Source organism: Littorina saxatilis, linkage group LG9, assembly GCF_037325665.1.
Source record: "Littorina saxatilis isolate snail1 linkage group LG9, US_GU_Lsax_2.0, whole genome shotgun sequence".
Taxonomy (NCBI): Eukaryota; Metazoa; Mollusca; class Gastropoda; order Littorinimorpha; family Littorinidae; genus Littorina; species Littorina saxatilis.
In genome coordinates, this window is record NC_090253.1 from 37,626,894 (window position 1) to 37,647,735 (window position 20,842).

Genomic DNA, 20,842 nt, shown 5'->3' on the forward strand with positions numbered 1-20,842 from the left:
CTCTCTCTCAGTCTCTCTCTCTCTCTCTCTCTCTCTCTCTCTCTCTCTCTCTCTCTCTCTCTCTCTCTCTCTCTCTCTCTCTGTGAATCTTGAATCTCTCCCACACATCAAACATCTCACGGAAAGCATCTCAAAGTTAGGAAAGTTAATAGTACTGATCAAAAGATCAGATATAGGCCTCGCGGCCTTGGACATCTGCAAATTTATCTTATCTTATCTTATAAGCTCTAAGCATAAACAGCCGCCCACCCTGCCGGTAACTTCGTCACCCGTGACAAATCTACCGTGTGACGAACTTACTGGTAGCCAGACCGTTTCCCCCCCCCCCCCCCCCCCCCCCCCTCAGTCCCGATGATCCCTTCCGACCCATGATAAGAAATCAGTAGTGAACTGATATGAGCTTACGTAGAATTAATCTATCGCTCTTGCTCCATATTGTTCGTCCTATTTGTTTCGTCGGGGCCCAGTTGCTGCGCTAGGTAGCACTGAGTAGGCTAGCCCCTCAGCCCAGGGAACTGGCACTAGGGAAAATCGCGAAAAGCAATAGCTTGCCTACCAACCCACCCATATTTTTTTATTTTCATAGGTACACTATCCACTTTATCTTTCACTCTACATTGTAAATTAGGCGCACCAACCAAATGAGGATAGTTGCCCAAGAATATGGGTCCTGTACAGGGATTTCCTCAGTATCTGAAGAAGAAGAAGAAGCGCGTGGTCGCGCAGTAATTAGTCAGATCGCTTCAGAGTCGTTTCCCTTCTGCGGTAGGGGAGATAATCAACTTCATCACACAATGGCGGACCCCAGTATGAATCAAGATTGGCATTCAGCAGCATTTCGGTCTCGTCTTGTTTCCCAAATGTAAGTATTGCCTTGATTCCCTATATTGAATTTTCAGTCAACAGGAACGGCATGATTGTATTGATTACAAGTACAACTTTCTCTAAAAATTCACATTTTAATCACAGTTTCACTTCCGTTCCACTTCCAGAACTGCCACTGCGTAGTAGACTTTCTCACTATCACAGTTTCACTTCCACTTCCAGAACTCCCACTGCGCAGTAGACTTTCTCACTGAAATAATAAATGTATACAGAATGGCATTTACTGAATACAATGACTCTGGTCTATCACAGAACAAAATAATACTGAAACGTAATTACGCTAAAACCTTTTTCAGTGTTGGCGTTAACCGGTAATTACTGATATTTTACCGGTTGAAATGAGAAAATACCGGAAAAAAATTAGCTGCTGGTATGACCTACCGGTTGATATTTAGAACTACCAGGGTTTTTTCGCTGGTAAAAAAACAAAACCCTAGTGTGTATCAAAATTGCTTGCAGTGCACACAAATTTGCATCACGAACCAACATAATGCATTCAGTGATCCGTATGTTGATACCCGCTCACTGTTGTAATAGCCGCTTTGTGCAGTTATTTTACCAGGCAGGAAATGCTCTGCACTCAGCTAGGAGCATCGAGTTTCTACAGTACTGCTGTGACCCCAACTTGTGCAATTTCCGTGACTCTCCGAGTGTCGCCGATCGAAACAACCAATCATTGCGTTAGGATTGAAAACGGCAGCAAAACTTTCGGTTGTCTTAAAAAAAGGGGTTACACTGTAGGGGAGACCGGGGCTAGTCCGCCCCCGGGGCACATCCGTCTTTGTCTGTTTATTCTTACGTTTGCCACCTTTTAGTCATTCACACCATGTGGTAGTGGTGTCCCTTCTTCCCGCCATATCCTGCATAAGTTCAGAGGTTGCGCGCCCATATATCGTGAGTACAGATCACAAAAAGTGTTTTTCTTCATTTTTGACTCACATGCGAAGCAAAAGTGAGTCTATGTACTCACCCGAGTCGTCCGGCCGGCCGGCCGAAAAACTTTAACGTTGGATATTTCTTGGACGCTATTCAGTCTATCAGTACCAAATTTGGCAAGATGGTGTATGATGACAAGGCCCCAAAAAACATACATAGCATCTTGACCTTGCTTCAAGGTCAAGGTCGCAGGGGCCATAAATGTTGTCTAAAAACAGCTATTTTTCACATTTTTCACATTTTCTCTGAAGTTTTTGAGATTGAATACCTCACCTATATATGATATATAGGGCAAAGTAAGCCCCATCTTTTAATACCAGTTTGGTTTACCTTGCTTCAAGGTCAAGGTCACAGGAGCTCTTCAAAGTTGGATTGTATACATATTTTGAAGTGACCTTGACCCTGAACTATGGAAGATAACTGTTTCAAACTTAAAAATTATGTGGGGCACATGTTATGCTTTCATCATGAGACACATTTGGTCACATATGATCAAGGTCAAGGTCACTTTGACCCTTATGAAATGTGACCAAAATAAGGTAGTGAACCACTAAAAGTGGCCATATCTCATGGTAGAAAGAGCCAATAAGCACCATTGTACTTCCTATGTCTTGAATTAACAGCTTTGTGTTGCATGACCTTGGATGACCTTGGGTCAAGGTCACATGTATTTTGGTAGGAAAAATGTGTAAAGCAGTTCTTAGTGTATGATGTCATTGCTAGGTTTAGCTGAAGGTCAAGGTCATGTAAAGGTCAAGGTCAAGCATGTGAGTCGTATGGGCTTTGCCCTTCTTGTTGTAACATGAATGCATAGCAGTTGACTTAGGTTTTGATGCATTACCTCTGAGAACAAATACTTAGTCTTGGTGTCGAGTGAAAGTGCGTTAATTAAGGTCGAGTTCTGACGAAAGTTTTGCTTCTTCCTTCCCATGTTGTGCTCGTTATCTGGCACTAGAGTTGCCTGCCCGTGCAGGGGCAAGTCCGCCTATTTGTCATGGGGCATGTTCGCCGTGAGCAGTATGCACAACAAATGTTCATGCGCACATAAAAACTGTCTGCACATTGATATCAGCTACACATTTGTCTTGATGTAAAATAAAAAAATCAGTCTTCTAGTTCATCAAACTCGCCAGTTATGCTACCGAAAGCATAAAAGTAGCATAAAAGTAGGCGGACTAGCCCCGGTCTCCCCTAACGTAATTTTGTGTTACATTCTTTCGTATTTTGTCATTGGCATTTTTGAACCTAAATATTGAAGGGAATTAAAAAAGCTTTCCCACTAAAGCTTGCCCACTACTAGTCTTGTACCTACTAAGGCCTAAAAAAAAAATAGGTGTGGTTACCAGTGATGTTCCTAGGACTGGAGGGCAACAGGACAAAATGTCCTGAATCAAAAAACTAATAGGACATCATGTCCTGACTACAAAAACACAATAGGACATTCAGATCAAGCGAACCAATCATGGCACCTAACCTTTTTAGATGACTGAGAATATATGAATAGGCCCTAAAGGCAAATACAAACTGAACAGTTCCAAATTTATTTTAATATTTTAAATGCAACAGTGTTCAGTAGGGTTACTTTCACACACACAGACACATGCTTCAGAATGTCATAAGTGATCTTTCACACACACTGACACACACACACACACACACACTATGCTTCAGAATTCATGTCACAAGTGACAAGTGATCTTTCACACACTTCAGAATGTCACACGTGAATATAGGTCTATGTTTTCAGTGAGCTTGAATAGCTTTCTATCCTTTAACTTCCATCTGCAAATAATGTCAAAAAGGTATTGATCATCCCTCTCCTTCTCCCCCTCTATCTTCTGCTTCAACAACATGTTCTGTGTCTCAGTGAGCAGGCGGTTTCTCTTCGCGGTCAAGATATTGTTCTGGGCACTGAAGCCTCTTTCCACATCAGCTGTATGGACTGGCAAGACGAGTGCGATTTCTGGTCGCCCCTACTTTCGTTTCTTGCGCCTCTTCCTGCGTCTCTTCCTGAGGTTGTAGATCTATTGGCTCACCTTCTGAGGCTTCAGTCTCCGACGGGGCCGAAGGCCCTGCAACTTGACTGTCCGTGTCGTCCTTTTTTTTTTAACAAAGCCACTCAAAAGTGTCTGCCCTTTTCCCACGCAAACCTTTTTCTTCGGCGGCATCTTTGCAAAAATGTGGCGGCGGAAGTAAAATGTCGCTGTCAAAAGTAGCGAGAGTTGTGGCTCTTGTAATATTGTTCGGTCGAGAGTTGCGTCTCTTGTGTTATTGTTCGACCGAGAGTGAAAATTGAAGTTCAAGTAGGCCCCGATTCGAACTCGTTTTAACGGGGTTTGATACTTCAGTTTTCTTCTTGCAGTGACCGCTCTAGACGTAATACTATCGGACAATGACCGCTGACTTCGCGATCGGATCGGACATTTGACGGGACAGAGGTGTTTGCAATCGGTCATTTTACAACCTAAATCAGTCGCCTACCCCCCGTACAAACGTTTAAAGCACATGCTTTAAATCAACCTGGCATTTTGGTGGTGTCAATCTTGAAATCCTGGCTGTTTCAATACCTTTACCTGACCAACCAAACATTTGGGAAACAGTGGTTAAAAAACCAAACTTTTTTTGAAGCACTTAAAACAAACCAAATATATATTAGATACTTAGACTGAAGTGAGATTTCACCACCATGGGTTGTCCATAGGTGTTGGAATTAAAAATATTGATGACATCCTTCAACTCAACACCGAACAGATGAAATAACAAAAATTAAAAAGTTCTTGAAATCTGGGTAGCTTTTTACCCTGTGGTGGAGGCAGGAACAGTGAGTGGAGCTTGTTCAACCTCAGTTGTCGCTCTGCAACAAAATCAAAACAATGTACTCTGAAAAATTGTGCGTCACTACATTGGGGTGTGCACGTTAAAGATCCCACGATTGACAAAAGGGTCTTTCCTGGCAAAATTGTATTGGCATAGATAAAAATGTCCACCAAAATACCCGTGTGACTTGAAATAATAGGCCGTGAAAAGTAGGATATGCGCCGAAATGGCTGCGATCTGCTGGCCGATGTGAATGTATTGTGTTAAAAAAAATTCCATCTCACACGGCATAAATAAATCCCTGCGCCTTGAATATGTGCGCGATATAAATTACATAAAAATAAAAAAATAAATCCCTGCGCTTAGAACTGTACCCACGGAATACGTGCGATATAAATCTCATATTGATTGATTGATTGAAAAATTGTTATGGAGACCAAAAAAACGTCTGATTGATACAAAAAAAGTAGAAAATATGAGTTTTTGAATTTACAGGAACACTTCATGTGTAATTCTACATAATACAGATGTCAATATTGTTATGGCCTAATAGGGCTTGCTAAACTAGAAAACTACAGAACTCTATTTTTCTGTATCACAAAACAAATTCAAAAGAAAGAAGAAAAAAAGAGGTGAATGGGGAAGTTTATTCAATACTCACAGTCCATGAATAACGATCTCTGCATCAAGGAGTCTCTTCAAATCACTCCGGGACATTGAGCTCACGACGTACTTTTTCAGCCCTGCAGGCCAGCCGCTTATTCTGATTTTTCCAGCTTGCACTGCTTTCCAAGGAAATCCCTTGAACTTCAAGGTACACCTGCCTGAATAAAAATAAATAATAAGAAAGAAGAAAGAGAAACACATTATTTAATGTTGTCATTAATATGTAAAGCATTATGCTATACAAGAGAAGACACTTGGCATTGTTGCAGGGATGTCCTTTTCCACACCAGCATGCCCATGTCACGTTAAATCAAGACAGGGCATGTTGAACTGCCTCATTCAGACGACTGACTGGTGTCCTCATTTGCACCACACCGAACAGATGAAATAACAAAAATTAAAAAGTTCTTGAAATCTGGGTAGCTTTTTACCCTGTGGTGGAGGCAGGAACAGTGAGTGGAGCTTGTTCAACCTCAACCGACGCCTCGGAACATCACTGGGTTACGGTAACCCGACCTACCCTATTTTTAGGGGCCGATCCTATAACTTTTTATTACATTTGTCACAACAACCAAAAATAACGAGTGCAAAAAACGCAATGAAAGCGAAAGCGCCCGAGTCGCACACTTATTTCCCTGTCAAGTAGGTTTAATTTGTACACAGAAAAAAAAGTTAAAAAAAAGAGAAGTGATTGCCTACCTACCTACCCTATTTTTTTTGGCTATGTTACCTTAACCACACCTATTTTTTTTTTTGGCCTAATACTATGGGATGAGAGCGGCGGACTTGCCCCACCCTGTAGGCGGACTTACCCCGACTTGGGGCAAGTTCGCCTACGTTAGGGTAGGTCTACTTAAAGCAGTATGTACAACAAATGTTCATGCGCACATAAAAACTGTCTGCACATTGATATCAGCTACACATTTGTCTTGATGTAAAATAAAAAATCAGTCTTCTAGTTCATCAAACTCGCCAGTTATGCTACCAAAAGCATAAAAGTAGGCGGACTAGCCCCGGTCTCCCCTACCTCTGCTTTGCCCACGACTCTACACATGATACTAAAGAGGTTTTAAAGATCTACAGCAGTCAGTATCACTGGTCATTGTGGAGGAAAAAGTACCATCTTGTTCTAGCTGAGTCAAACAGTTATTGCATGTATTTTCTGCATGATTACTATTACATAAATGTACTACTGAGTATTACTATTACTACTATAGTTGTGTTTGCATGTGTTCTGTTTTTCAGCGATGAGACCATGCGGCAAGCCCAGACACCCATGGGAAGATCCGCTGCTGAGATGGAGAACCATGTCTATCAAAAAGCACAGTCAAGGGTAAGAAAACGAAGATATTTGCACTAATACAAAAATGTATCATCAGTGTGGCAGTTGGCAGGATTGTGTCCCTGGACTCGCTTGTTTGCTATGATTTGTTTGACTTGAGGGCAAGTACAGTAGTGTTTTTTTTCAGTTTTTTTGAGTCACTTGAGAAAAAATGACTCTATGTAATCGGTCAGTGTTAGTCTGTCCGGCCGGCCGGCCGTCCGGCCGTCCGTCCGTAGACACCACCTTAACGTTGGACTTTTCTCGGAAACTATCAAAGCGATCGGGCTCATATTTTGTTTAGTCGTGACCTCCAATGACCTCTACACTTTAACGATGGTTTCGTTGACCTTTGACCTTTTTCAAGGTCACAGGTCAGCGTCAAAGGAAAAATTAGACATTTTATATCTTTGACAAAGTTCATCGGATGTGATTGAAACTTTGTAGGATTATTCTTTACATCAAAGTATTTACATCTGTAGCCTTTTACGAACGTTATCAGAAAAACAAGGGAGATAACTAGCCTTTTCTGTTCGGCAACACACAACTTAACGTTGGGCTTTTCTCGGAAACTATAAAAGTGACCGGGCTCAAATTTTATGTGAACGTGACTCATTGTGTTGTGAATAGCAATTTCTTCCTGTCCATCTGATGCCTCATATAATATTCAGAACTGCGAAAGTGACTCGATCGAGCGTTTGCTCTTCTTGTTTCATTTGTTTGTCGTTGTTTTTTGTTTCTTTTGGTTTATTTCTTCTTTTTTTCTATATAAATTGTATGGTTGTAAGTTGTAGCCATTACTTTGCAGCATTTAGTGGCTTTTATAATTACTTGACCTATGAGTATGACTGTGAGAATTATATTTGTTGTTATTTTGTTTTTCTTTTATTTTTAACTAGGTACAAATTGAGTAGAAACTTTTTGAATATTCACACTCATTAATCACAAAACTTACAGATTATAAAAATCCCTACCTAAGGCAGCTATCATTTTAGCGTCTCACTAAAAAAAATAATATTTACATTTGTTTTCCTTGTTCCAGGAGGAGTACATGGCTCTTGTGGCCAGACTCATCATCCATGTGAAGGAATACAGTAAGTGGTGTTTTTCAATTTTTTAATTTTCTTTTTCTTTCTTTTTCAGCAGTAAGTTATAGAAACTCTTTCTCATTCTGTTTTTTTCCTCTCTTGAGTTTGATAAGGAACGCTGCCGATATTTTCCCACCATTCAGATGCAAGTGAAATTTTTGCATGAGGTCCACAAAATAAAAAGAGAATAAGACGTTCAATAGTCTTCAAAGGGAGGGAGTCTTAAAAAGGAGGTAAATTTACAAAGGCCATTAATAGAACATCTGAAAAAGCAAGGTCTTACAATGGAGAAAATCTTAAATTGGGGGGGGGGGGGGGGGGGGGGGGGGGGTTAAAGGGGGGTTCCAATGTACATGTTGTAAGCATGTAGCAGGGGTGAGTTTTGGCGCTCGCCCGCGGCGACTTCAAATCGCGTCGGGCGAGTTTGAAATTCCTCTGAAATCGCCCGCCGGGCGAGTTCAAATTTTGCTGAAGTACAAAGTTTAGGCAACGTAGTCAATCGGAAGGGCCGGCGAACAAATATCTCTGCGGGCGATCTCAAAATCTGTCACTTCTCTACTGCCCACTCATCCCCCCCCCCCCCCCTTCCCCCACTTTGAGGACTCAGGACTACCATCAATCAATGTCAGACACATTGGCTAGACAGCTACCCCTCTCCGCCTCACTTGACCGTGTCATCACCCCTCCAGTGCCACGAGCCGCTGGCGATTGCATCAGCAGTCAAAATAGTTAACCCCCCCCCCCCCCCCCCCTCTTTGCGCTATTCACTTCACCCCCTCTCTGATCTTATCCTGCGCTCACCAATCCTTCAGAGACTTTCACATGTTGTAAAACAGTTTCCTCTCAGATAAAAACTCGGTCATTGACCCCGAGTAAGAAGGTCAGTGTCTCGACAGGCAGCTGTGTTCAGGTTGCAAGTACCGGTCATTGACCCAGGTCTCAAGGCCAACCAGCTTTTACAATGCATCTGCCTTTGATCTGACCGCCCATCCAGAGCAAACATATTCCCCCTAGCCCTCTGTATTTTTCCTTTGATGTGCCTGCTATGTACCACTGATCCAGTTTCTGGGAAATGTATATAATTATGTCATTGACTGCAGGGATACTCATTGAGACCGTTTTCCCAAATATGTTAACACCAGCTTTGCTGACCAACTTAGTACAAGTACTGTAGTGACAGTACTACTACTGTCAATTATTTCCCTTCAACTAAGGAAGTAAAACAAAACCACCCAGATCCACTATTTAAAGAAGAAAAGACAGACCTTCAACAATAGGACAAGGGATGCAACTCTGCTGAATCAAAAGCATAAAGATCACCTGTGAACAATTCTAGGATCAGGAAATCTGAACATCTGTTTGTTTTCATTAGGAAATAGAAATGAAATGTAATGCTTTTGATTATTTATGACTTAAGCTGTGGTAAATTTGGCTGGTATGCAACTTTTACAGTAATATTAATAACACAGACATAAAGAAAAAGAAACAAAACAAGAAAGCAACTTAGAAAAATGTTTTGTTTGTAGTCAGTTTTTTATACTTGGTTTTATACAACAAAAAACATAATTTAAATTAAAAAAAATGCTGATTTACTCTTTTGTAGTGTGTGTTTATGTGGTAAGTAAAGTTCCATAGTAAATTACTTTGTAAATTGTGTGGTTGGGGTACATAAAGGGGGTAACTTTTAGTGAGGTTTAGTGTGTGATTGTGTGACAGGGTGTGAATGTGGTTTTGATTTCTTGTTTCTTTGTGGCGGCTTTTATTTTAAATTCTTTATTAAAACAAGGTTAATTATCATTATATTAAAACATAGCATTTTAGTCATCAAGTTTTCTGTGTGTTTGTGGTAGTTATTAGTAGTGCAAATCCACATGTATGCATTATAAGTATGAATGTACGTCTTTTGTGTATGTGGTTAGCAAGCGACGAGCCGCTGGGGCGGTTGTAAGAAATCCCGGCAAGTTGGGGGCCGGTTGGGATTTGGGGGGGCCGGTTCAATTTTTGACTTACCGGCCCCCCTGGCCGGTAGCTAAAAAAGTTAAGGTACACCCCTGATGTAGAGTGTGTTGACTGGATCTATAATCTGGAAGAGCAGGAGTTGGTGTTTTATGCTAATCTATGGCTGACGCTTCATGTATCAGTAAACATTGATCATCTGCACTCAGGAGTGTTAGTAAGTGCTGAATGGAGAAAAAAACCCTGTGAAAATGAACAAATGAGCTCTTTAATTTAAAAAAAACTGTCAAAAAGTGTCATTCTGAAACATTGTTTGACAGCTCTTTTACATTGTGAGAAGCATTTCTTTTCAGACTCCAAGAACCGCGGGCAGCAGGGCATGGCGCAAGGGGTGGGGATGGGACCGCACGGCCACATGGGCGGTGCTGGGCCGGCGGGGATGGGGGATGGGCAGGGGGGCATCCCTGACCCGATGAACGCCTTGCAGAACTTGGCACGGCAGGGAGGGGGCCAGCCTCCCCCTCAGCAGCAAGGTCAGCTTTTGGAATTTGAATTTGAATTATTAAATAAAGAATCAAAAAACAAGAAAGGTTCGTTATTAAAATCAGACCTAGGAACCCATACGATTTCGCCGTATTTTGTACGCATGATTGTCTAGAATACGAGCAGTATGGTCAGTGGAAAAAGATACGACGAGAAAAAGTCCTAGACTACATTTCTTCACAAGCTCATCCCGAAGCCGATCCAGTATTTTGACACATGATTACAGTTTTTGTCAGTAAACACTGAAAGGAATTAATTTCGCTGCCAAATCAAGAGTCACCCTGAGTTTGACCGAAAAACCAGAACGCGTCTGTTAAACGCTGAAAGACCAAAAGTCAGACGCGGGGACCGACGCAAGCCCTATTCATAGATGCCATCACTTACAAACCCTTACCATCTGAGACAGCCGAAGCCGAACAGAAAGTAAGATACAGGGCATCACTGCCCCCAACGACCTAGAACCCCAAAGGGTTGACGTCGGAAGTTGCGGACAGGAAAGAACAAAGTGCTACGATTACCTGGAACGTCGGAAGACGAACCAGAAGTAGCCGAAAACCCCAGTGCAGTATTGGTAAACTTAATCATTGGTGCAACGGACGCGTGTGAAACATGTTTGAATCATGAATGTTCGAATGCTGTGTGGAGCACGCTCATTTTTCTGACAATACACCAAGTTTGCTTGAGAATACTCCAAGTTTGAAACAGGGGTTCCCAGGTCTGGTGGGGTTTTGTCACTTGAAAATGGAATCTGAATGATTGAATAAAGAAAAAGAAAGCAAGAAAGGTTCGTTATTCGAATGTTTAATATTTGACAAAACATTGGGCATTCGCAAGGACATAGACCCAATGGTCTTTATACTGAAGTCAAACAAATAATGATAAGATAAATGAAATAAAATAAAGGATGAAATAGATATAAAGGATTTTGCTTGTCGACAGAGGAGATTTTGTTATTGTGGTTGTTAATGAAAACATACATGCCGACGAAAAAAACCATGTTCAAATATCAGGCGAAAAGGTGCATAGATAAGGTAACTGGTATCAGTGAAATGCCCTTAATACCTTTCAGTTGATTCCCCTATTATAAGCAAGCATGGGAATTTTCCACACAAAAAATATGTAAAGCTGGCCCAAGGTTGTTTAGATTTTGATTAATAAAAAAAGACCATTTCCTTGGGAGTGTGCACCCCTTCCCACCTCATTAGGTTTCAGAGTTTTTCAGACAGTTCCCATGCCTGATTAAGACTTTTTCTAAAATGTTCTGTTCAACACAACCAGAAATTTAGTTTAAAAAAATGGAACAAGGTACTGCGGGTGAGAGGAAATAGAACAAGATAACAATCTTCTTCTTCTTCTGCGTTCGAGGGCTGAAACTCCCACGTACACTCGTGTTTTTGCATGAATGGAATGTTACGTGTATGACTGTTTTTACCCCTTCTTTTAGGCAGCCATACGCCGCTTTCGGAGGAAGCATGCTGGGTAATTTGGTGTTTCTATAACCCACCGAACTCTGACATGGATTACAGGATCTTTTCCGTGCGCACTTGGTCTTGTGCTTGCGTATACACACGAAGGGGGATAACTTGCTGTTTCTGGTGAGTATAATGTTAATTGTTATCTTGTTCAGAATCAGAAATTTAGTGTATCCTAAAACCATTTTCCAGGAATGATGGGCGGGCCACAGCACAACATGCACGCTGCTGCTGCGCAGCAGAGGCAGCAGTTGGCAGCACACCAAGCGATGATGCGGGGACAGATGCAACGACCTCAGCTACAGGTACACACATCAAGTTTAAGTCAAACCTAGTGAAGTTCTCATAGTTATAGTTCCGATCATGGTGTTGTGATTGCATGGAGAGGTGTGTCTTTTTACACCTGGATCTGCTTCTTTTCTCTGTTCTTTTGCCTCATTGTTTGTGTGACCAGTGCTCTACCTAATCTCAGACATGAGATTTTTACATCAATTTACAATTTCTCGTTAGTCACAGCTGAAGGGTGTTTCACGTTTTGAGTTCTTGTTTTTAAAAATCAGTAGAGTTGGTATAAACGACAACTATTTAAAAAAGAACAAAAACAGGTCTTTCAGAATCATGTGTCTGAAGTCTATTTTTTGTTGGCTAATCTCCAGTAAGTAGCAAACAGGTATGCACATTTTATGAGACACAGACCTGTTTACACTACACATTGAGCGTAGTAAACTACGATTTTGGTCCCCAAACTACGCAACTACGCATGCTTGTCTTATACTACGCAAACGTTTCGTTTCGACTACACATTTTGACATTTTGAAAACGCAAAAACGCGAGCGAGTTCCGATCCATAATTTGTACTAACCGGTTGTGTACTGCGTGCAAAACATGCCCGGCGCCCGCGAGAGTAGCGTAGTCAGTTGGTCTTGCTGCTGTTATTACAACTATCGCGGGCGTTTCAGCACATACTTTTCTGAACGCGGTCACTTCGTAGCTCATTCTTTCTGGAGGGAAAAAAATGGCTACAGCGACGAACACGGATTCAGAAGACTTTGGCGATCAACCGCCACGGAGCAAAAAAAAGAAGCTTGGTCAAACTCCCAGCAAGGCTTTTCTGCCAAAGTACTATGAGGAGCATCCATGCCTAGTTTCGTGGAGAAAAGGGAAGCATTTTGCCCACTGCACTGTGTGCAACACGGCTTTTTCAGAGAAGCACAGTGGGCTTTACGACCGTGTAACCGCCACAAGAAAAGCACTTCTCATGAGGAATTCGAGAAATCCCGACCAAAGCAGAGGAAAAATTGGACTGTTTTGTGAAGAAACCTGTGCCAGCGAAAGAAGACCAAGACGAGCTCACTTTTGAGAGATCGGTAACCAGAGCAGAGGCAATGACCTGCCATATTATTATTATTGCCGACGCAAACCTGTTCTGTTTATATGCAAATTTGCCTTCATGTTGATACACATACTCCCAGTCCCTACTTTTTGTGACTTGATGTTCTCAGATTGTCACAGGTCTTGAATAGGGGGTCCCACTGTATATGAACTGCATACCCCTCAACATAGCTTTTTTTTAACAAATCAAATGTTCCAAACTAGTTAATAATTTTTTTCTTAACAAATAAACTTAATGCTTGGCTTGTATTTTTGTGGGGGCTTTGTTTGTATTTGTATGAGGAGTATTGTTCACATTGTAATAGTGTTGAGTGTTTGTTTTAGTACGGTATAAGTAACTGTTCTGTTTTGCGGTTTGGGTTGATCGAATTGAAATACTACACATTCACCTGCCAAACTACACATTTGCCTTATTTTCACACCCAAAACTACACATGGTACATTTCAGGGGTAGGCAGGTCTGTGAGACATCCTTTTCTTATGTTCTTTGGGAAGCTCCTGAACAAAAAACCCCAAGTTTTTATTTATTTTTTTAAATTTAGCAATAAAACTTCATGATTTCAGTAATCAACAAGAACAAAACGACCTATACCGTTTTTATGGATGATCATCCTCTCCCAGATTCACCGTACTGCACAGTTCATGGCTTATTCTAAAAGGTCTTTGCAAAAATGGAGAAAAAGAGCTGTGTGAATAGACGATGTTCTGAAATAACCCTGTATGGGTTGTGAAAAAGGGATACCCTTGCTTTTCTAAGGACAAATAAATTCACACGTGCTACTGTCATCGTGTTTTAGACACACCCCTCGTTTGGGATTGGCCCTTCAAATTTTTGTTCAAGTAAAAGCAAAGGTATTCACTCTTTAAGTTTAACAACCCATACAAACCCAACAGAGTTTTTTTGGGGAATTTGTCTATTGTAAATTTGTAAAATATTTGATTAGGCCAAAAAAAAAAAAAGTCTGTTTACGGTAACATAGGCAAAAAAAATAGGGTCGATAGGTCGGGATTTTTCTCTTTTTTTTTTCTCTTTCTCAAAAAACATATTTTTAAGTTATTTTGTCAAAAAACAGACTTTTTTTTTAACCCCTTGACTGCCTTAGGACGGGTATACCCGTCATGCGCTTGTGCAGCCGCAGCGCCTTAGGACGGGTTTACCTGTCTTCTCTGTTCAGGAATTTTCCAGAAATGCTACGTCACTGCTGACACACAAATAGCAGCCAATGGCTTTGAAGGATACCTCATTCTCATGAATAAACATAAATGGTGACGCGGTTTTGCGTCTAAAGGCTATTTTCGGCCTTGGCGACAGGGTAGGGCAGAGAAATCTCGACTCGTCAAAATGGCTGACGGTGACAGTCGACCGGGCCCTAGTAGGGAAAAACAAAGCCGGACTGACGCTACAGGCGGTGCAAATGTTTATGGATACTGACAGGGGTAGGGGGAGATCTTCTTTCGGACGATTCGTTGGAAACAGGTAGATGACAGTGATTATAATCCTTTCTTGGAGCAAGCAAAACAGCCACCTGTGTTTGATCCACAGGCACCGGAAGATACGCCGGACTGATTTTTCAAAAGTTCATATTTAAACATCATTATAAGCCAAACTAATTATTATTTCCATGATTAGACACTAAAAACAGATTCTTGGTTCAATTTCCTTTAAAAATAACATAGGTTTTACTTACCTACCTACTGCCAGTTTGGAGCTAGAATTTTTTGTGAATTATTACACCCCGAACTCCAATATTCCCTGGCAGTCAGGAATGCACATACGCAAGTTTTGATTGGCAGCGAAAGGGTTAATTTTAAAAAAAAATCTTCCCCCCCCCCCCCCCCCCCCCCCCCCGCAAATGCCAAACAAAAGTCTAGGGTCGCGCGAAAAAATAGGGTCGGTCGGGATACCATAAACAGACTCTTTTTTGGGGGGCCTTTGGTCATGATGTTGTAATTGCTTTGCATACCTTTGTTTACACTGTCCTTTATGCTGTGTAGTTTCTCTGTAAGGTTTACTCTTTTAGGCAGATGGCTGTCTGTGGTTGTTTTTTGGATTTGTCATTTATGCTTCACAAATGTATGTACATGTAGACGTACAGTTTTATCATGACACCAGTATACTGTGCTACTCTCCTGTGCACTTTCTAAAGTGTTGTGATTAGTTTGTTTCTTTCTTCCATTTTGTTAAGTTGTGCCTTCATATTTTTGTGGCTGTCTGTACTGTTGATTGTTGTGGTTTGGGCTGTTTTGGACTTTACCCGCGATGTTGATTAGTCCTCTTTCTGTTATCATGGTATTTTTTGTGTTCCTTTTACGTTTTATGTGTCATTTTCTGTTGTACGTAAATATTCATCTTTTTTTGTGTCATAAAGTTGCTTTTTTTTTGGTCGTGCCGCTTGGATTTGAGATTTCTAATGGTTGTGTGTAAAAATGTGCGCCTCTTTTTGTGTTATGAAGTCTTTTCTTTTTTTGTGCTTCTTTGATTTGTGATATTTGCGTAATCAATTCTTGTGGCACTTTTGTTGTTGTTGTGCTGAGTGTTATCAAATGTGTTGTGTTGTTTGCATGGCATGGTAACACAGATGACACAGCAGCAGACGCTGATGCAACAAAGGGCCATGCAAAAACCGCCTTTGGAGGTACATGTAACTTATCACTTGCAAGCTGACGCTAATTCGTAATTTGCAAGCAAAATTTACAGTACATATCATTTGTATTCTTTAAATAAAAGAGAATAATGAGAGAGACAAACGAACAGACAACAAGGCAGTACTAGGGATGTGAATGCGCGAGCAGACATAGACACATACACACATTTTCACATGCCATGCTGTTTTCATCCAAGCATGCACAAATGCCTGATACGTACATGGAACCCCCCTTTGGAGACCTCAAAAAATCTGAAAAAATCAGGTCTTAAAAAGGAGGGAGTCTTAAAACGGGGGTAAATTTACAGAGGTTATCCACAGAAAGTTTCAGAAAACAAGGTCTTACAAGGGAGCGGGTCTTAAAACAGAGGTTCCACTGTATACCTTGCACACGCATGCATGAAAAATAACATCAACGACCAATCAGATTGAGGCCTGCTTGAGATTCAATGTGAAGATTGTCTTCCTTACAGAAATGTCTGAACGACAAGAACTCTTATAACAGAATTACATTTGAGGAGATTTTTTATCTAAGCTACATGTAAATTTAAGATGAAGCAATTTTGAATCAATGCATTTCAAAAATTGTCTCTGATAACTTGATGACTATTGGTGGGCTGTATGTTATTTCTATACTGGTTAGAATATACATGTGCAATTTTCTATTTTTTTTATATGTTTTTTTTCCATAAGTGGCTGTTATAGACAGTAGGTCATTATGTAAAGGTAAAATATACAGAAAAAGTCTATAACGACCACTTTAAAGTATTTGTTCTTGTTCTTTGAGTCCCTCTCATGGGTTGTCGCTATAGATAGCATGTCCCTGCATGAATATCTCCCTGTTTTTGTTTTCTCACAAAGGCAAGCATGCACTGATGCAGTCCCCAGGTTATCTTATCAGTATCACATTCTCCCCCTGTGTGTGTTTCCCGTTGATTTATTCTTGTCCTTTGATTGTTTCTGTTCAGCGACAAGACGCCTTCATCGTCACTTCTCCGCAAAATGTTCAGCAAATGCCTGGACAGGGTCTAGCGACTTCTGCAAACGTAGGTCACATTTGAGCCTGTTTTTGGCTCACGTAAGTGTAGCCTATGCGATGCTAACTTTTGTCTGTCTGTGCGTGTGTATGTGTGTGATAGAAACTTTAACATTTGACTGAACACCGAAATACTAATTTTACCTGGTTATTATCCAAGCAACAGCTTCAAAGTATTGAAGCAATGATCAACATTTCGTCGGCACGTATGTAGTTAAAGTGTGTATCCAAAGAAAACGGGTGGTGGGGGGTTTTGGGGGGGTAAAAACAGGTGACTGGTTTGTGTCGTGTGTGGTATGTAGACCAGGTCAGGGGTCAAGGTTAAGTCAGATCGCGAGAAGGATTGTGGTATAGATACAGTTCTCACCCAGCTGCAGTTCGCCGATTCGGGGAAGACGATTTCACATTGTTCGGTTTCGTAGCCCCAGAAAAATAGATAAAGAAGATACCAAAGGAAATTTCCTACAGGTTGATCTGCACAGCGTGTTTCCAGTGTGTGCGCGAGGAAGCGCTGTCAAAAGCGCAGTGTCGATCTGGCAGTCGTGTCCCCGTAAGTAGACTACAGACAGACAGATCTAGATCTAGTGTCTCGCACTCTTGCACCGTGTCACCTATGCTTACTGTGTGTGTGTATGTGTGACGGAGTGATTGAGTTTGTGTTACTGTTTGTCGATTTCTTACGGGAGCCTTGAAGGCTTCGCCTCTTGTTTTCTGTTTTTGTTTATTTTGACCAGCAGAGTCTGCATTCATTGTTGGTGCTGTTTGAGGACAATAGGTGACAAAGAACAGGAATTGACATTTCCTTTATTATACCATTGCTGGGAAATTCCCGACAGTGCAAAGCTAGCAGCAACAAGTATTGTGGTGTAATCAGCCACCTGCAGAACGGCCAAGTTTTTTTGCGTGACATGGGGATGGAACATAGATACCATCTCTGAGTCATCACAAAAAGTTGACCTGTATATTTATCTTGACATCAGTAATTTTGTGAGTAGATACAGCGGAACCTCCATTTTGAGAACCTATACTGTGTGGGTCCTCTTCTGAAATTTCAAAATTGTAGTGTCGCAGTTGCATGATTCAAACTCGGTCTATTTCTGTCTTGGCAATATTGGGACCGATTGCTTAAATTGGTCCAGAAAGATACTGGACCAAACTTGTTTCAGGAAAAGCGTGCAAAAAGATGACTATGTTCAGGCCTGGGAATGATTCGCCTTTTGTCGTAAATACGACGAAGTCCTTTTCTAATTGTGTTAGAAAAGAGCCTCCGTGTGCCCTTAAAAATGCTTTAAACGCAACATTTTCCCGTCAGTACGCCCAAACCACTTTTACTCATTCTCAGGCCTGTATGTTGTTTCTGTGTAGGCACCAGACATAGTTTCACCATAGTTATACTTGGTGTTATTTCTGATTTCGTATTGTTAATGTATTAGCTGTGTAATAGATGCCTGTAATTTGCAGAGTCAGAAATGCTTGTGTAGCCATGATAGGCTTTAATTGGATTCTGTTCCCCCCAATCTTGAGGCCATTTTGATGAATTTGTGATATTTGCAAGATTCTTAAACAAACTGCATGCATGAAGATGGTGCCTGTGTATCTCTCATTTAATGTTCTCTTTGACTCTCTCTCTCTCTCTCTCTCTCTCTCTCTCTCTCTCTCTCTCTCTCTCTCTCTCTCTCTCTCTCTCTCTAATTATCTCTACATGTTTGATTGCTACCAGCTTGTACTTATAATTACTTGCATAGTATGCATTTGATTTTATGAATAACCACATATGTATGCTCTTCATGCCTCATCATCATCATCATCATCGTCATCTTTATCATCACGTGCTGAAGTTTTCTGACTTTTTAACTTTTTAATTTTTAATTTTTGAGTCACTTGAGAAAAAGTGACTCTATGTAATCGGTCAGTGTTAGTCTGTCCGGCCGGCCGGCCGGCCGTCCGGCCGGCCGGCCGGCCGTAGACACCACCTTAACGTTGGACTTTTCTCGGAAACTATCAAAGCGATCGGGCTCATATTTTGTTTAGTCGTGACCTCCAATGACCTCTACACTTTAACGATGGTTTCATTGACCTTTGACCTTTTTCAAGGTCACAGGTCAGCGTCAAAGGAAAAATTAGACATTTTATATCTTTGACAAAGTTCATCGGATGTGATTGAAACTTTGTAGGATTATTCTTTACATCAAAGTATTTACATCTGTAGCCTTTTACGAACGTTATCAGAAAAACAAGGGAGATAACTAGCCTTTTCTGTTCGGCAACACACAACTTAACGTTGGGCTTTTCTCGGAAACTATAAAAGTGACCGGGCTCAAATTTTATGTGAACGTGACTCCCAGTGACCTCTACACTTTGACGTCTGCTTTGGTGACCTTTGACCTTTTTCAAGGTCACAGGTATGCTTCAGGTATGCATTGTGTTGTGAATAGCAATTTCTTCCTGTCCATCTGATGCCTCATATAATATTCAGAACTGCGAAAGTGACTCGATCGAGCGTTTGCTCTTCTTGTTCAATTTTATCATTGTGTGTCTGTGCGTCCCAAGGACAGATTGTAAGAAAAGGCGTAGCCTTAAATCTTAATCCTTGTTAAATAAAGTTCAATTCAATTCAATTCTCTCTCTCTCACTCACACACACCCACACACACACACACACACACACACACACACACACACACACACATATGTTATTCATCACACCACATGCACACAGACAGACTCTCACACTGATACATGTATGCATACTTGCACAGACATACACAAGCAGACACATGCATAGAGGCATTCACCCACTCACACACAGATTTGTTCAATCTTAGCCAAAACGTGACACCATCATATAAAGGGTTCTGTTTTTCTTTGTTCAGATGCAGTTTCAACCGCCTAGTGGCGTGAACACAATGATGAACAGACAGGTGCCCATGAGTCAGATGGGACCTCAGGGTCCTATGCAACAAGCGTACCTTCAGGTTGGTTATTTTGTTCATTTGGACTGTGTCACTGTGTGTCTGTCTGTCTGTCTGTCTGGTGATTTTGGTCATTTGTTACTGTGTCACTGTGTGTTTGCTTGTCTGTCTGTCTGTGTGTGTAGGGGGAAGGTATTTTTTGATACAATACATGTGTGTGTCTATTAATATTAACATGTTTATTGTTAAAGAAGGAGTAATATTTTGCACACCTGCTGTAAAAGAGAACAAATCATGCGAGTGAAATTCCTGTTGTGTTTGAGTCTTGCATTTGTGACGGGATTGCCGTCAACACGATAAAGTTTGCATCAGCAAGGGCAATTCAGAGCAGAATCTGGGTTGTTATTGATAATGCCAGCTTTTCCCAACATGTTAGGGAACGTAAACGATAATGTAGTTAGGATTTCCGTAAGGAATGAATTTGTAGTTTCGCTATTGGCAATGGCCGCCATGTTTGTTTACTCGACAAGTTAGATGCTGAAAACAAGATGAAAAGTTGACAAACCTGTTATTGTAGTGTTACTTGACTAGTTGAACATTTGAAATAGTAGGAGAAGTTATAATAAATATGTTCCCGGGTCATCAGTAACCCGTTTCGATGCTCGGTAGAAGACGCGATTGGCCAAGTGACCGTCGTAAGTTGTGTTCTATCGATCAACGGTCCGACGACCGGAATGGACGAAATATTAGTGTAGCATGCGAATAAAGTTCTTTTGAAGAGAATAGTGTTGTAGAATAAGTGAATATGTTGAAATGTTAATGAAACGATGTCTGAGGACATCGTAATTGTAAGGAAGAGATAGATAAAGAGGGATTATATTTTTGCTGCGGATGAGTTCGCGAGAGAGTCGGCCATTGTTGCCATTTTAGCCAATGCAAAACATCCGTACATTATTTTGGGTTGCTAGGAATGAAGGGGTATAAAAGACTCGGGAGACAAAAGGTCGTTAGGTTTTGCAGAATAAAGCTGTCAGAGTTGGGTAAATTGCTAGCAGTAAAGAATCTAGAGATTCTCTTTCATCCAATAGGCAGAGTAGGAGTACAAATAGCTACAAAGGAAGATCATCACCACTCAGGCCAGTCGAATTGTCTGGTTCCGAGCGATCCAAAAGAT

At 41.1% G+C, this 20,842-nt stretch overlaps 1 protein-coding gene and 1 long non-coding RNA gene across 4 annotated transcripts in view; one reads left to right on the forward strand and one right to left on the reverse strand.

Moving 5' to 3' along the window:
• The window catches only part of LOC138975977 (uncharacterized), a 290,855-nt gene that overhangs the window by 128,216 nt on the left and 141,797 nt on the right, over positions 1-20,842 (reverse strand). The gene's annotated exons all lie outside the window — the stretch shown is intronic.
• Positions 746-20,842, forward strand: part of LOC138975973 (mediator of RNA polymerase II transcription subunit 15-like) — a 32,909-nt gene continuing 12,812 nt past the window's right edge. The window contains exons 1-8 of one of the 3 annotated variants that reach the window (XM_070348751.1): positions 746-862; positions 6,550-6,637; positions 7,668-7,719; positions 10,023-10,202; positions 11,877-11,989; positions 15,656-15,712; positions 16,690-16,767; positions 19,630-19,731. In XM_070348751.1, the coding sequence (XP_070204852.1) occupies positions 795-862; positions 6,550-6,637; positions 7,668-7,719; positions 10,023-10,202; positions 11,877-11,989; positions 15,656-15,712; positions 16,690-16,767; positions 19,630-19,731 (738 nt within the window). In that variant the 5' untranslated portion in view covers positions 746-794. The remainder of the gene's footprint in view (positions 863-6,549; positions 6,638-7,667; positions 7,720-10,022; positions 10,203-11,876; positions 11,990-15,655; positions 15,713-16,689; positions 16,768-19,629; positions 19,732-20,842) is intronic. The other 2 variants (XM_070348752.1, XM_070348753.1) reach the window with 2 other exon arrangements.